Source organism: Hippoglossus hippoglossus, chromosome 14 (genome assembly GCF_009819705.1).
Source record: "Hippoglossus hippoglossus isolate fHipHip1 chromosome 14, fHipHip1.pri, whole genome shotgun sequence".
NCBI classification, from domain to species: domain Eukaryota; kingdom Metazoa; phylum Chordata; class Actinopteri; order Pleuronectiformes; family Pleuronectidae; genus Hippoglossus; species Hippoglossus hippoglossus.
The window spans coordinates 11058165-11075310 of record NC_047164.1 but is presented as its reverse complement, the minus strand read 5'-3'; the positions used below and the strand labels follow the sequence as shown (position 1 = coordinate 11075310).

The following is a 17146-nucleotide window of genomic DNA, read 5'->3' as shown; positions in this document are numbered from 1 at the left end:
CCGCCTATGGAGGAAGGGGGTCGCAGAAGACACTCGTCCAGCGGCGACGGTCGCCGCAGGCACCCATCCCAGCCCTCCAGTCGGCCCCACAGCCAGGCCAGCTCAGGCCCCAGCCCTGCCCCCACCGCCCAGGGCCCCACAGCCAGGGATGATGCCAAACCCACCAGTCAGAAAACCCCCGCCACGGCCGCTGACCCCGCACCGGACACCAAGACGCTGAAGTAACGCCACAAACACACCAGCCCGCATGGATCAACTCAACCACGTCTGGAAGTCGCCGGTTCTCTCTGTGCAGCGGGAGGGGGGTGGGGGCATCCAGCCCTTCGTTCACACTTACGTTTTGTTTTGTTTTTAATTGAGAGAGAAAGAAGAAAATATTGAAAATTCTCTTTTTTTCAGTTTTTTCAGTACCTTTTTTTTTTTATCGAGGCAAAGAATGGATGAGGTATCAGGCTTTTTTCCACATCATTGCTGGTTCACACGGTGGATGTTTTGGCAGTGATTTACTATCCTGGATTTTTTTTTTTTCATGTTTACCCCCCCTCTCCATCACTGGAACCCCTCTTTGATCGTCACGCTGGCTGAAAGATTTTTGATTCCTTGCCCAGATCTCAGATTAATGATTATTATTTCTTCGGCATGTGGTGGGATAGGAAATAGTTTGAACCAGACTGAGCATCTGAAAAGTCCCACAGTTGACTCGCTGGAGGCTGCGCTGCTCCTGACGTCCGACCGGACCAAAGTGGTTTGAACCAAGCGACTGACATTTTCATCCGCAGAGCCCAGAGCGAGCGCTCAGCTTAGGGCTGAAAATTTGAAATATTTGTTTTACTTTATGGCTGGACACTGAGGGGAGAAACATTTAAGAGCCAAATGATAAAAAGAACGAAAGGAGAAAAAAAAGACTTGTAGCGCCCCCTCAGTGTGGACATGATCATTGAAAGTTGCCTTATTTTAATGGTTTTACCGCTTCGAACTTGTGCCCGCCACCTTATTGTTGATTGTACAGCATTGAAATCACCCATATATCTGGTCACAGTATCCAGCAGATGCCACTAAGTGGTGCTGTTCCTACAAAACTGCATCCCCCTGCCTCGGTCCCCCCTCCGTCACCTTTTCTCAGTTGTCTTCCAAGTGTCATTGGGTCTGTTACAAGTCCAGTAAATCTTCCCTGTGTTTGCGAGTCGTGGCTTTTTGTGCTGAAAACACTTCAGTCAGGTTGAAGTTTGTCGCCCCCCCTCCCCCCACTAAAGATCTCTCTTTGGGTGCTTCCTGACTCTCTCTGAGCCCCTTCACCTTCCCCGACACACGAGCTGCATCCATCCGTTAATCCATCCGCTTGACATCCATCCATCAGCTGACCATCAGTGACACTACAGGACTGGAATCATCCATCTGAATTACTTGAAGAAACGATGGTTATGAGGAAGGGCCTTCGCTCTCTGTGCTAAAGCTCTGGATGGAGACGCTAACGAGGTTCAAACATTTGGCTTCAAACTTCAACTGTCGTTCGTTCGGCCGACCCACTGCTTCAGGAGGCCGACTGGGCCTCTTCTGTTTCACACACATGTTCACACGTCAGTTACAGGCACGAATACAGGTACAGATGTAGCAGCCTGAGCAAGATGAAAACTACACACACAGCTCGATGTCTTGCCTCGTTGTGGACAAAAACTCAGAGACTGTATTGTTTGCTCACACCCTGTTCTGCTCGGTCATCTCTCTTCCTGCAGTCCGCTGAGTGGATCGTTCAATCTTCATCCACCTCGAGTACTGATGATATCAAATACTGATTTTCTTTTCCTCCGATAATGTAAATGTGAATTTGACAGATGAAGAGAAATGATTACAGCTCCCTGCTACTTGTTTTATTGTTTATAGAACAGATTATATATTTGCCTTACACGTGTACGTACTCTAACTTTTTTTTTTTTTTTTTTTTATGGTCTCATAATTATCTTTTAATGCTTTTTAATTTCAATTTGCAGTGTTTCTAGCGTTGCTATGATAAAGGTTGGGTTTGTGTCAGGCTGTTTAAAAAAAAAAAAAAAGAAAAAGAAACATCTGTGGATTTCAGAATGGGGAACATGGTTCACATCACAAAAGGGAAAGTTGACATCAGGTTGTTGACGTGTGTCCGTTAAAAACAAAACCTGTTCATAGTTTTATCACGTTGAAATGAGTTAATTTGCTGTTTTTGCCAAAATGACAGCGACATTTCCAACATCTGTTGACGTGACCCAAAGAGTTATCGAATCTTCAGCCTCCAGGTTTTTGACAGTGTCAGCAAAGTTTAAAATGGTTAAAAATGAAGTTGGAGGAGAATATTGAGTCTTAATACACATGTTTATCCTGATGCAGATGAAGTGACCCATTTTTCATTCACACAGCATGTTTGCTGCAGAGTACAGTCACAATATGTTCAAATGCTTTTGAGAAATAAATTAGACAAAGCCTGACATTTTAGTTGAATCTGTGTTGGACACATGTGCCTGTTATTATTTTTTTTAAGTCAAGGTCCTATCATCATTTAGCCTGTTGGTTGACGTTCCAGCAGATTGGAGGTGGATATCACATCGTCTTGTCAGTGTTTGTTCACTTTCTTCCTCTAAACCCAAAATTGTTGGAAATGTGAAAATGCAAAGCTATATTTACTTTTCTTTTACTTTCAATGTCATGTTGGTTTAACTTCAGGGAGATTTGGATCAGTATCAGAAACTTACAGTTGGTGCATCAAGTTGTTTACTGGAGGTTTAAAGACAGAAAAAGCTCCAAACTGTTGAGGAAAGCAAAACTCTGTGAATTTCCCAAAACCAGCGAAAGCCTGGAGCTGGTGTGGCTGCAGACATGATGTTCTGCCAGTAGGGGGTGCCTTCCTCCTGGGGCAGTCAAGTGACCCCTCCCTCTAATGTGATCATCACCTGCCATCAGACATTTGGGCATTTCAAGTGTTTTGGGAGCCGTCAGCCTTCTATATGAGCTTAGAACTGCTGTTTGCTGTCCAAACTAAACTGTAGGGGGCGCTACAGCCTCCATTCAGCAGTTTCTCATTGACGTAGCCAGATGGCCGGACACAGGAGGGATGAATGATGGACGCAGGGAAGAGAGGGAGCAACAGAAAACAAGAAAAAAGAGAAAGAACCTGAGTGGGGTTTGTGACGTTGCTGAGGAATATGGCTGGTTGTGATGACTGGACACTGAAAACAGGACGAAATTCCATAAAGCCATATGAATAAGAAATAACTGTATATGAACCATTAAAATAGTTCATTACATTACAATATCCTAGGCTTGTCATGAGGAAAAAAAGATGAAAACGAGGAAAAGAACAAAAAAATATATAAAATGGAAAAATGTAAAATACTTGAATGAGATCTTGTATAATATCATTTAATATTCATAATATCTGCTTTGTAGGCTGATGTGATTCGCTATTAGTGTTATTTGTAATTTGTAGTAATTATGCTTTCCTTTAATAAAGAAAAAAACCACAAAACGGACAAAAAAACCTCAAACATGGCTGTTGACTGTTTTATTTTTGAGTGTATATGTGTGTGTTGACTTGTATTAAATGTAAATCTTTGTGGACCATGAACGGAATATTCACATTCAAAGGCACACTTCTTTAAAGGGCAGTTTGTGGGTTAGGATTGCTTTAGGGTTGAGGTAAAAATAAGGTTAGGGGTTAGCTTGTGTTTACTGAAAGGGTTTTTACTACTTTTAGGGTTGTGGTTAGGGTTATGTTTAGGATTAGGTTTTTTACTAGGGTTAGGGATATAACTAGGGTTGGGGTTAGGGTTAATGTTAAGGTTGTGATTAGGGTTAGGTTTTGATTATAATTAAGTCTATGGTTAGGGTTTGTTATTTACTTGTGATTTTTAAGGTTAGAGGGAGGGGAATATGTAATATGCGAATCAGTATTCTCACTAAGATAAAAGTACAAGATTGTGTGTGTGTGTGTGTAGAGTGAACTTTTGGGTTAGGGTTAACCCTTTTTTCCTGTTACCACAGCTCACATTTATTAAAGTTTTATAACTATTAAACAGTCCAGTAAAACATCTTTAAACCATATCAACCACAGTAGGGAACATCATTATTTTTTTATTAATTAAACATTTATTCCCAACATTCAGTCCTTGTAATACAAATATTAGCTCCTCTGTAATACATCAAGACACATTTAACATTCAGGAGTATGTTTAAGTCCCACGGAAAAGAAAAATGCAAGAACCCAAACCCTGTCTGAGCAGCAAGTGAACATGAGTCTAAACTGGTGAGCTGTTACTAAACCAGACTTAAAATACTACAAGAGATTTATGATCCGTTTTATCACCACAACAGAGTTTTACTTAACGTTAAAACCAGAATCTTTTTCTGCCGAAATTATTTATACATTCAAACGTGTTAGGTGTAGCACTGTGTCGTTAATCAGGAATGATAGAAAGCTTTTCTTCTGACTATATTTTAAATACGTCGAAGTTTAGTTTAAACATGGAGGGAGGGACCGGCTAAAAACTGCGTGTTTCAGTACAAGGTCAAATTAGAGTGAAATCAATTGTTTTCACTCATCACTTAATTATTCTTTCTACCTGAAAAAGGAACTGTCCCGTAAAAGCAAATTTAAAATTTGTGAGTCCTAAACATTTAAAGTGCCTTGAGATACTGTATGTTATGATTTGGCGCTATACAAATCCAACGTTGTATTTTAATCATGTATAACTTCATCTATTAAGAGCTTCTTCAAACTTTTACACTCATTGGATGTTACAGATAATAAGCCTGAACTGCTGACATCACTGACAGTGAACCAATCACGAGAGGCTTTCAAACTGTCACATCCACAGAGGAGGCTGAACTTCAGCATGAAACCTGCACATCCGATTAAGTGCAAAAACAATATTTCATCTTGTAAAAATAAAACCACAGATAACCAAGGTGTGATCAACAGCTTTTCTGGATAAAAATCATAATCGTCGTTTTATGATTAATTTGGAAGTTTTATCTCCACGTGTCGCGGTGACATTCTCAAACTTGGTTAGGCCTGAGGTCAGGGGGTCGCGGGTCATCACTGAGCCTTCTTGGGGGAGTCAGGGACGCTCTCGTTCAGCGGGGTGAGGCTGGCGAGCACGATGTGGCGTTCGTACTGCTTGGTCTGCCGGAATTTGCTGTCAGTGCCGTGGAGCCGGTCCAGCACACCGAGCACGCCGAAATTCTGGTTGAACCTGGACCCAGGAGGGATGAGAGGCAAGAGGTTAAACACAAAGACTCTACACAAAAATGAACAATCACATTTAAAAAAGCTGTTCTCCCTATTACCTCTGGAACGGAGATTATGTTTTTTTCCCTGTTGGTTTGTTGTGCAGTTTGTTTGCAAGCAGTGTTACTCAAAAAACTCATTTTCATGAAACTTAATGGAAAGAAAGGATATTGACTAACAAAGAACTCAGTAAATTTTGGTGCAGATCTACACAAATGGGCGGATACAGGAAGTTCTTTTCACTGTTTTTAACGTTGCCAGATCGGAAGCTTTGGACATTTTCATCAGTTTCCTAAAGGATGGTTCATGGATCTTGAAAAAAAAAAATCTGGCATATTTAGAGGACTGATTTCTATAAGTGTGAAATTTGGTGCAGCTTAATTGAATTTAAGGGGACTGTTGGGCGTTGGTGGACGTGTGCGTTCTACTGTGTGTCTGTACAAGTGCATTCACCTGCAGCTAAAATCAGACCCCAACAAACACAGAATTTAAGTAACATTAGCTAAAAACTAAGCATACGTTTGATACATTTAGTACGTTTTTGAGTTAAATATTAATCCATTAAATTCCTGCTAAATCCCACTCCTGGATGAGTGGGTAGGGGGACTCACTTGAGGTGGTGGAAGTCGTGGAACTCCGGGGAGGGCAGGAAGGGGAGGTGGTATCCGCAGTGGGAGATAGTGGTGCTCAACAGGACCAGGCAGTACCAGAGGGAGGTGGTGGTCACATGGGAGCCCAGGATCATGGGTCCGAGCACCACCGGCAGCATGTTAGCGATCTACCGGCAGAGAGGAGGAGCAATCCAGAAAAACCCTCAATCTCAAACTTTCGACAGCTGAATCAAGAGCAGTGAGCTCAGATTGTTTTTCAGGATCAGGTTTGTCAAAATTCCAGATGTGAAAATGAAAGGCATTCGATTTATTTGTGAAAGCTGCAGCTGGTGTGAGTCTTAATCGGGAGACGAAATAATGTAGATTAACTTACACTGATATCACATTGACGGTGAAAGAAATACTATAATGTTGAAATCTAGAGAGGTAGAGAACGAAAGCGCGGGGGGGGGACTCACCACGTGCTCCAGGGGATGAGCGTAAATGCAGACGATGCCGATGGGAGCGGTCCACTCGTGGTGCTGTTTGTGGTAGTGCTTGTAGAGGCTAGGATGGTGGAAGAGCCTGAGAGAAAAGTTGACAATCAGAATATCAACACAGTTCTAACCTCTTGATACCTCATCCTACCTCCCCCTGTTCGAAAATGACATTTCCAAATAATGTATATCTCTGCAACAACAGGGTCTATATATAAGTAATCTTGGTATCTACATAGAGGTAACACTACTGAGATCTTTGCTGGGGTGTAAGCGTCAGCCTAGATGTTACTGGGTCAGAGTAAATGACCATGGAACACAAAATAAAAGGAAGACTCCATGTTCGCCTAAAAGTTTATTGAGAGTGAATATCTCCTATGAAATCATGCAGTTGTTGCCCAAAACCTGAAATACATATCACAACATCTGAACATGATGTGTATTTTTATTCTAAATAAGTGAAGCAGAGAATGCTACAGAGGTTTTAGTAGACATATCTACAGGCATAATCTCCAAATGGCTGTAAAATTGTGCCATTTGAGATTTATCCCTGTAAAACCTGGTTACACAACGTAAGATACACAGGGTGATATCATAGCAGCCCATTGTATTTTATTACTTAATATCTTAACTCTTTAAACACAGCCTCCCAGCAAATGTTTTTCACATGTTTGTACTCGTATAACTTGAATAAAAATCTTGAATTCTGCCAGTAGCTCCTTATATTCATGTCTTACCCTTAACCACTAGGTGGCAGTATGTGTAGTGTTCAGTGTTCCAATGACAGTAAACATGCCTCCACTTTTCACTGACCACATAAACCTTTCCTTCAGCAAAGACATGATAAACCTGAATGATCTGTACCTGTGTGAGTAGTAGAACATAAGTTCCTCTACGAGGGAGAAGATGGCCATTTGCATCAGGGCCCAGTGGAAGGTGGGCAGCTCGGGGCCACAGGGGTTTCCTCTCCAGCTCATCACCAAGTAAGCCACCACCACCATGGGCCCCGAGACGAGGAACTGGTTGAAGGCGACGGTCTTCATTGCATGACGAAGCTTTGCTGGATCCACCTGGAGGATGAGGGAGGAGTCATATGAAGTATTAGTGATTTCCTTTTATTTAGTTTATGGTTAACCTGCAAATAATCAAACCTCGATTACCTTTTTTTTTTATTAGGGTTTCACAACAACATCTTATCTTCGATACTGACCTAGTTTTTTTTCTTCCTGATATCCTGATATCAGCCCTTCCTCATCTTGATTCATTGCAGGTCAATGATGATAATGTAGAAACATTATCCTCATTAGATGCTACTAAATATTACTTGTGTGTGTTTGTCTTGTTTGATAGTGTCCAACCTTTTAAGAAATGTGCTGTGAATGAAGATTATTATTAGTATTGACGGTTGGAGTTAGTAGTTCAGTACATTTTAATATGAGACATAAGTTTATCTTAAGCACAGAGAAAGACAAGTTTTTACAAGTTAACAACAACACCTGGAACTCAAAGAGTAACTGTTTCTAAATAATTTTTTTCTCATTGTTTCCAATTATTCTTGTTATTGCTGTAATTGCTGTATTAATTATCTTCTTGCCTAAAATTCAAATACAGCTGGAATCTGTCAATCAGCTGGATGAGTAAACTTTGAACCCTGGTTATAAGCACACAGACATATCCTGACCTTTAGGTGTGCATGTGTGTGTGCATGTAAGTGTACTCAGATGAACTTTTGCACAGTTTCTGTACAGTCGTGGACGGTCTGGTCTATATAAGGATTATATATATTATTGACATGTGTGTTGACTAAAGTACAAACACAACAACCGAGGAAGATTGGACCTGTTCCAACAGATATTTTGACTTGATTGAAGCAGAGAGATTATTATTAATTTAAGCTTCCAGTCTGCTACTTGATTTATTTACCACATTGAACCGAACAAACACAAACACCTACCTGTGAAACACTGGAAATGAAAGAATCTTTGGTTTAGTGTGGAAAATGGCCAAAAGTTCCCCCAAACTTCAGATATGTCAGGAAACAGTTACTGTCACTAATTTGGTTGAATTTAGACAAAAACAATGACTTTATTGTATTGTTGTTACATAACAGCACATCCTGGCTTTGTTTATGTCCGGTGCTGCTCAACCTGTTACTGTCGGTCAGTGAACTGAGGTATCTCTCCTCGGAGTATTGGACCATACAAAACACTTAACTTATCACTGCTGATTACTACAAAGAGAAATGTTGTGTAAATGTATGTCACACAACAGATTCGATGTATAGCACAGCTGGGTAAAGCTGGCACTACATTCAGATACTAGAAAATGGTTTGATTTTTAGTAAACCCTGAAAACACTTAACGTACACTGCCTTCTTTGTTCTAATCAGTGAAAGGTAATCAATAATCCATTCACATTTCCAGAGTCACCTGCTCTGGTTATCAGACGTGTCAAGTCTTTATCTCTGCAGTGTCTGACAACATCTGTTACTCAAACAGGACTTTGGTCAGATGGACATGAGGACACACATGATCACGATCAAATATTCAGTCCAGACCGAAATTTCCAGACAGTTTCCAGATTTCCAGAGACTTTTAACTTGGGGGCTGGAAGGAAAAGTCCCAGAAAAGATGGGAGAAACTGACACGGCCATTTGCGTTCTCACATACAGCCCCTCAGGAAAATTTCTGGAAAATGTCCAGAGTTCAGCGCATGTCTGAAAGCAGCTACAATGAAAATATTGGCAGTAGAGGTTGAAGTGGCGTAGTTACCTCGATATAAAATGACCAGTAGTATTAACAGCAGTAGAGGCAGTAGAAATAGTAACACTGGTGCTGGTGTATTTAGTAGTGCAATACAAAAAGTATATAGACCAAACAGTATATAGACCAAACATTTAATAATGAGGCTTTTTATCCTACCGGGTTATTCTTCTCCATCTGGATGCGGTAGCGAGTGATGAAGGACGGTTTACCGGTCGTGTCCGCCAACAGCAGCAGAGCATTCGGGACCCAGAACGCCACAGTGGGGATGAACATCGTCCCTGTTGAGAAAAACAAGACCACTGTCACCATTACATTCTTTTACATAATAACCATAATATTATTACTTAAACTACATGTTTCTTATCTTGTAATACACAAAATGTCTGACACAGATAACATCCAACAGAGAAATACAGTTAATGACTCAAACACATGATTTCCGCATGATAAACGTTGACAGCAGAGGTTTCAGTTATATTTCATCCGTGACTGATACCAAATTAAAAAATATGTTCTGTGCAGTCACATCATCTAGAAAACAAACCTCTGTCTGTATCTCAGAAGAGATGAAATCCTGCTTGTTTATTTATGTTTTTAGAGCTGCTGTGAAAACTTCTCTGTGTTAAATCAATAACTGTCTGTTGCTTTGCAGCACGATCATCTGGAGAAACACAACTACGCGGTTGTTTCGTACCAAAGAAGAAGAGAGCAGCGTCGTGACCCTCAAAGGCCACGTACAGCTGGGTCCACATGTTCTGCCAGAAATCGCCTGAAGCTCCCCAGAATCTCTGAAGATGCCTGGAGGGAGAATTAGTGTCGAGTGTCAGGTTTACAGGACGTTTCAAACATGGTGAAATCAAACATTTATTCCAAAACAGGCCCAGTCCTACTCTGTCCTGCCCCTTCCTCCATCTGCACAGTCCTGCTCTGCACCGTCCTCTCCAGACCCCTCCGTCTACTTCTCTCCTATTCTGTTTCACTTCTTATCCTGCTTTTCTCACCCTCTACTGTGCATTGATGTGATAACCTGCGGGTTCTCCTCAGGCTTATTTCAGGGCAAACTGCTGCTGTGTTGCAATGTTGATACTGTTTGGCTTAAAGCGATCTTACCATGTCAGCGAGTTGCCGAACGCAGCCAAGAATAAGATTCCAGATCCGATGACAAAGGCAGCTTTCTTCACAGAGTCCCACAGTCCTGCAGGGCCGTCCTGAGCAGAGAGACAGCAACAGTGATGTATAACCCCCCGTTGATGCTGCGTGATCTCGTGATGCTGCGCCACATCAACGTTTCCCACAAAAACTTCCTACAGTGTGGATACGTCTCTCAAAACAACACTGAGGCTGTTACTCAATCCAGGGTCTGTCCATGGGGATGACAGCACTGTGGCCTCTTGGGTCTGTTCACTTGTAGGTGAAACACACCATCAGAATGTATGGTACCAGTAGGAAATATACAATTGATCCATAGTTGATGATAAACACATTTAGAAAAGCATTGATTACAGGACTTTATTAATTGAATTGGATTTTTAGTTTTTAACAGCAGAGCCATCTCTGACATGCATCGCGAGTGTAAATGATAAAAGTATATTGTTTGACCACATCATACATTTGCATGGTTTACATTTTTTTGTGATCCAAGAGAAGACGTTATTTTAGTAAGATGAGCAAAAGGATTCTTCCATTTATTGGTTGTGTGCTTTGACTTTTCAATTTAGAACCATGTCCCATTCACTAACATGGAAGAGGCAGGATTTGTGACATGTAGTGCTGTCGCCCACCAGGGGGCGATCACCTTTTTTTTAATACTGAATCTAAAATGTACAAATGCACCGTTAATTTAATCAAAGCAAAATCTGAGCCAGGCCGACAAACTGGATCAGTTCACTCAGCAGGAATTAAGACCATGGATTGACTCCACATTCACCAGACTCTCTTAAACACCAGGCATTACCCCGGCTGCCCCCGGCTCAACCATGGCAACAGTTACAGAAATGTCACACTGGTCTTAGTGCTTAACTGTCAGAGGCACAAATACATCCATCCATATAAATAATCACATTTAACAGATACAAATACACAGATGAGTGCAATTCTTTCAAAATCTAATGAATAAAATCTGTACAATCCCCAAAAGAATTCATTAGGAGCTTCATAAGGCTTCATTAGTACCTGCAGTTATGTGATGAATTTCAAGAGAATCAGACTCTCGGCCGGACGTCTACTATGTCTGTGTGACGCTAATGTGAGCTTTGACTGATGGTCGGTGGGTTATGATAAATGAAAAGCTGTTAATCATACGATCATGTAAAAAAATAAATAAAAACAATATCCCTTGTTCAAAAACCGTCATCTAAATGTTCAAATTTGTTAAACGAACTAAACCTCAGCTTAAAATATTGACTTTGGCAAACTACTTGTAATGATGTTGGCTTTTAAACAGCTGATTCTCATAAGTTCAGTACAGGAACCTTTTAAAGTTTTCTTAAAACAGGTGCTAATTATCAAACATGTTTAAATATAATCTTAGAAAGTATATAAAAGCAGACACATCCAAACTTGATAAGGGGCAGAAGCGACGGAAACCTGAGCCCGAAACGTCACATGGGAGGTAGTTCCAAAGTTTGTGGCAGCCAAAACTGTTGTGTGCACATTTCTTGTCTTCTGGTTAATGATGATTTTAGAAAATGTATTGATTGGTGGTGGTAAGAGAGGCTCTTGTGGTGAAGGAATATTTGACCACACTCACACATTACATCTGCACAGCTCCATTAGGAGAATAGAGCCTGTCTCATTCCACACATACTCCCTTCTCTCTCTGAGGAGTACCCAAGGTCGGGATATAGATAAAAGGGCCAACCAGCAGTACATTGTAGTGTCTAGGCTAAAGGACTTTCTTACCCAATTCAGATGCCCCAGACAGAGAGGCATCACCTCCAACCCTGTTGTGTATTTCACCAGTGGCAAGACGTAAGGGCACAACGTGATTTAGGAATGCATACTTTAGGCTTAACTATCCAATAGGATGTGAATACCTACATGTTACATAGAGAGTGACAGCAATGCTAGCCTTTCGTGGATGTGCTGTTGGAATGGGTGTCGCAGGGTGAGGGAGACTTGGGGGTGACAATTGCTCGTGTTACTCTGTAGGCGTTGGTATGTTGTTCCACCTTCTGGTCTCCTTGATGCATCAAGTCTACATTAAACTATTCTGCGTAAGAAATCAGCTGCTGCCCGAGTTCTCCTTTCACCAGCTTCCAGAAAACTTCCATAGCATTTGTGTCATATTGTTAGTAGACGACACTGAACTACTAAAAAAGTTCATTAGGACTTGATAACTTTGCACAAAACATATATTTTACAGTGTGTTTATAGCGAGATGCCACAAAGGTTAATAGTCATTTTTCAAAGTAAAACGCAACCTCCACTAGAAGAGTAACGATGAGAAACAACAAAAAAATCAAACCAGGAAATCAAACTAAAATATGACGAGGAGAAAATACACAGCAGATCGTCATCGTGGGTGTTGGCTGTGACTTATCCTATTGGGTTGTTACAGATCTGCTCGGTTTTGTTTCTAATTAATTATGGTCATAGCAGAGTGTTGTGTTCTCACCTGTCTGCTGACGCTGCTCCTCATGGCAGCTCCACTCATATCTGTTGAGACAATTTGAAGATACTTATTTTTCATTTTCGTTTTATATATATATATTTTTTTCCCCCAGGTATAATCAGAACACATTCATACAGAATGTATTTAAGCGAGCAACCTAAATATTTACAAATAAAAACAATTGAATTTTAGCATCACATATTTAAAACCCTCTTGATTTATGTTTGAAGCAACAGTGGAACTGTCCCAAAATGACTGATGGTGGAAGATTAGAGATTAAATGCTCTGATGTTCATTATAAAAAGAAGGTGGCCTAATCCGAGCCTGTTCAAAAAGTAATGGTGGTTAGAAATCTGTCTTTTTGTGTCGAAAAGTTTAAGAAAATAACTTTAATTTCAATAACTTACAAAAACTAAGTAACTCAATTAAATATTGTGTAATATTTTTCTTGAATAATAAACTCATATCTATACAGTTCATAACATTCATATGCTGAACCTTCACTGATTTCTCCATTCAAATTTGAAATAATAAAACTGGTTTCCCACAATTAATATATGTAGCCCTCTCTTACTGTTTTGTATCCCTCCATGGTAAAATAATCATCTTAGTGCAGTGAAGCCTGATGCAAAATTTACAGCTAGAGGATTAAACATAATCCTGTTATAATCCATTTTTACAATGTGCACTTTTACTGTGAGAACCTGCTCCACTCTCATCCCCTCTCTCCTTTTATTGTAGTTCAGAAAGAAAATACACTGCATATACTTTCAAGGGCTGATGCTACTAATGTTTATGTTAAGTATGGATGAGTGTACACATTATTTTCTTGATTAATCAGGTCATAATTTAATCTATCACAAATCGTATTTTGTCTGATCAGCATCCAAATGTATTCGGTTTATTATCAAGAAAAGAAATAAAAACAAAACATTAACCACATTTGACACTGGTAAATAAAACAAAAATCTACATTATATCAAATTTAATTTTTTAAGTTTCTTTCTATGGGAACAGTTAATTAATTTGCTGATTACTGAGACTCTGGAGACTTAAGATGAAAGCAAGAGTAACACCGATTAATAAAATTACAGATGATGATCAAACAGTGAGTTGGCGGATTATCTGAGTCACATAAATTATATTGGCTTTGATGAATTACTTTAATTACCAAGGTACAACTTAAGATCAAAGTTTAGGCTTTAATAACTGACGTACTCAAGCACGCACACCTGCCATTTTATGAACTGAATTACTTTTTATCCGTCAAGTATTATCTGATCAGCTGACTATGAGTTAAACACAGTCCAGGAATAAAACAATCGGTGCTTAATCATTATCAATAGAGACTAAACTGATTTAAAGACTACGTTATATCATTGAAAACTATACTAATTTAAACTATAATTATATTCGACCCTCGTCCAGCTTCAAAAATCCAAAAATTATGATGTTTTTTTTCCAACATAATTTCATAATAGTTGTATAGAGTACTTGTACTGGTGATTAGACTAACTAGGAAAATAATAACACAGCTCGGGTTTGGTGCAGTGTGTAAAAAACAAAATAATTAGCCTCGTGCTCAGACAAATGTCGGTTTCTTTTCATTGACTGCCACAAACTCTCTCTCTCTATATATTTATATGTATATATATATATGCAAAGCACAGGAAAATTATAGGGATTTCAAAAAGAGGTAGAGGTAGATGAGGAACAAGGTAAGAACAACATATGAAGTGTGCTGTGTTGATGAACCCATGGACAACCCAAACCTACACTGCTGTTGTTTTTAACATCATGACTTCAGCTTTGAAATGAGGAAACACACTCACGGACATGTTATGAAGATAAAGGTGTGACTTACCACTGTCTGCTGTCTGCACCATGATCAACCTGCTGCTTCCTCTCTCTCTCTCTCTCTCTGCTGCTTGTTTCACCACCGACTACTCTTTATTTACAACACGGCAACTCTTCTGATTGGCTGATCGGGGGTCAGCTGACTGACAGGTTTTTCTCTCCCTCCAGTCTTCATGGATCCAGGTGAAGGTTCAGACTCAGCATGGTCACCACCATAGACTGTGTATAAAAACACTGGGAACAGATCACACTGCAAAATAAAATAAATAAATACATTACAGTGAAATGTGAGAGCAGATTACAGTGCAATACTCTCTACTGCAATAAGGTGCTGTGGTGGAATATAGTAAGTACATTTACTCAAAAGTACTTTACTCAAGCACTTTCTTCTCATGCAATTTTATACTTCTTCTCCACTCTCTTTATATACGATTTATATTTATATATTTATTTTTTATATTCCTTACACTTAAGTATTGCATGTTACTTATTACTTACTGATACTTTTTTGACTCTTGCTGCTGTAATACTGCTAATGTCCCCATTGTGGGACTACTAAAGGATTATCTTATCTTATCTTATATATATATATTGCTGTTTTTTCCCCTTTATTTTAACAATGTAATTAAATTTGACAAGACAAAGATTGTGGAAGTTTCCCTTTGGACTTGATGGGTGCGTACAAATGATCTAATTTTTTACAACCCCCAATTGATGTTGATGACTTTTTAGCTACAGACTCAGGGTCCAGATAAAAAGCAAAACAAAAAAATATATTAAACATCAGTTGGATTAATTGTGTAGTTTGGAAAAATTCAAAAAAGAATATATCTATATTAATAAATAATACAATAAATCTATAATGAAACTATCTACAATGACTATCATTTAAAATGAAAATAATCATTAGTTGCTGTCTTATCTTAAATAATTAAAAAATAATCCACTACAACCAACCACAGCAGTAAAATGCTTGTGTCATCTGTAACAGAATTCTGTCTTCTATTCATCAGTGACATCTCCTTCAGCTATCATTTGACTCTCCCTGACCCGCACCAGGTCCAGCCGTCCTGCTGCTGCAACACGTGGCTCCACTATTACTCATTATTACTGTACATGGGGTCACCACAGTGGTTATGTAAAATTAGTACAACTTTGGACACTGATATGTGACAGATAATCTGACCCACAGACCCTCTTCAGAGAGAGAATTTAAGTATTTTTCACTTCACTCAGGACCTTCTCTAATCCACAGAGAGACATATATAAACAGTATTGTTTTTATTTAGTGTCTGAAGTTCTAAATTGTTGCATTCAAAAGACAATTCATGACACATGTTAAAACAAACTGAATTAATTAATGTTGAAATCCTTGCATCTCTAACCACATTGTTCTGCTGTTTTCCTGATATTCAGACATAAGATTTTTAACTCTGTCAAGGTTATGTTTTCTTTGCTATTTGTTTGTTAGCAGGATTTCACAAAAACTGCTGAACCAGTTTTCTTGAAACTTCAACAAAAACCCATCCATTTTTGGAGAAGATTTGATTAAAGGGGCAGATCCATTTGTCTTTTTCTACTTTGAGTGCCCCTCTAGTCATTTCATGTTATCAGGGTTTAAAATAAATGTTCAAATCCATTCTTAGATTGTCCAGGAGGGGGCAGCAGAGATATTAACACTGATAAATTGGTCTGTGGGAGAAGAAGTTACAAAACTGAACACACACAAATTATAATAACACCGTAAAATGACAATAAGAATCAGGTCATAAGATTTACTGTTGGCTGGTCTGCGTAGAGATAAAAAGATTTTTAGTTTGAAGTTTGTGTTACAGTTTTGTGATATATCCTTCTGTTATACTGAATGTGTATGCTTTTCTCTCTGTTGTTTTTTAGGAGGTGGTTGTGAGAATCAAGGACAAATCATGGATTCTGTGGTAAAATATAACTCAGTTTATGTGCATATATTTTAAAAACATAGCTTTTTTATGACAATGTTTTTTTCAACATGCTTAAGGATAGAAAACCTTACACTTTGAATGTTTTTACTTAAAGCTTATAAAATAATCTATATGAAACTTGTTACTTTTCTTAGCTATTGATGGATCTGTTATTTATTCAAATGATCCAGAATCTTTGACCGTCATATTAAGTATCTATTTTATTATCCTTTGTTTAACTCAGCAGGTAAATTAGCTCTTGGCTATAATGGTGTATTTGTTGCACGGCTAAAATCTGACCTCTGGTGTGAATCTGCTGCCACTGCATCGGTGTGCTGCAGGGTTTTGGCACACACGTGTCACATGTCGTTTCTCTGCAGGCTCACTGACGGGTGGGAACTCTGCTGCTGCTCAGGTGCTCTGTGGAATTACAGTAACATGAAATAGAATTTGATTTCCCATTTTTTTAATAATTAAATAATTTAATGACACACAATAACTTCACATTCAATCCTCTATGATTGTGACTTTTAGTAAAACTAAAATGATGCTACAGGAGCTGCTGCTTAGACCAAAAACTGACACCAGGAAATAAACTACAGCTTTGATTTTTATTGATTTACTGAA

General features: G+C 39.1%; 2 protein-coding genes across 7 annotated transcripts in view; one reads left to right on the top strand and one right to left on the bottom strand.

The window, feature by feature from the left end:
- larp1 (La ribonucleoprotein 1, translational regulator) overlaps window positions 1-3515 on the top strand; it is a 47465-nt gene extending 43950 nt beyond the window's left edge. For 3 of the 6 annotated variants that reach the window (XM_034605761.1, XM_034605760.1, XM_034605759.1), the window contains exon 21: window positions 1-3515. In XM_034605761.1, the coding sequence (XP_034461652.1) occupies window positions 1-225 (225 nt within the window). In that variant the 3' untranslated portion in view covers window positions 226-3515. The other 3 variants (XM_034605763.1, XM_034605764.1, XM_034605762.1) reach the window with 2 other exon arrangements.
- Window positions 3516-4080: 565 nt separating this feature from the next.
- Window positions 4081-16939, bottom strand: faxdc2 (fatty acid hydroxylase domain containing 2). Its single transcript, XM_034606486.1, has 11 exons — window positions 16820-16939; window positions 14587-14829; window positions 12726-12766; window positions 10220-10317; window positions 9804-9907; window positions 9266-9387; window positions 7209-7414; window positions 6327-6432; window positions 5869-6035; window positions 5052-5222; window positions 4081-5007 (listed from the first exon to the last, which is right to left on the bottom strand). Exons 2-10 carry the CDS (start codon window positions 14606-14608, stop codon window positions 5066-5068), a joined length of 1023 nt encoding a protein of 340 aa, XP_034462377.1. The 5' UTR covers window positions 14609-14829; window positions 16820-16939; the 3' UTR covers window positions 4081-5007; window positions 5052-5065.
- Between the last annotated feature and the right edge of the window lie 207 nt (window positions 16940-17146).

Excerpts from the sequence above, each read along its gene's own strand:
- faxdc2 (XM_034606486.1), bottom strand. The coding sequence starts at position 14,608 with ATGGTGCAGACAGCAGACAGTG. Across the intron at positions 10,318-12,725 it reads GGAGCAGCGTCAGCAGACAG|GACGGCCCTGCAGGACTGTG; the intron begins GTGAGAACACAA and ends CTCTCTGCTCAG. Across the intron at positions 9,388-9,803 it reads CGCTGCTCTCTTCTTCTTTG|GGACGATGTTCATCCCCACT; the intron begins GTACGAAACAAC and ends TTTTCTCAACAG.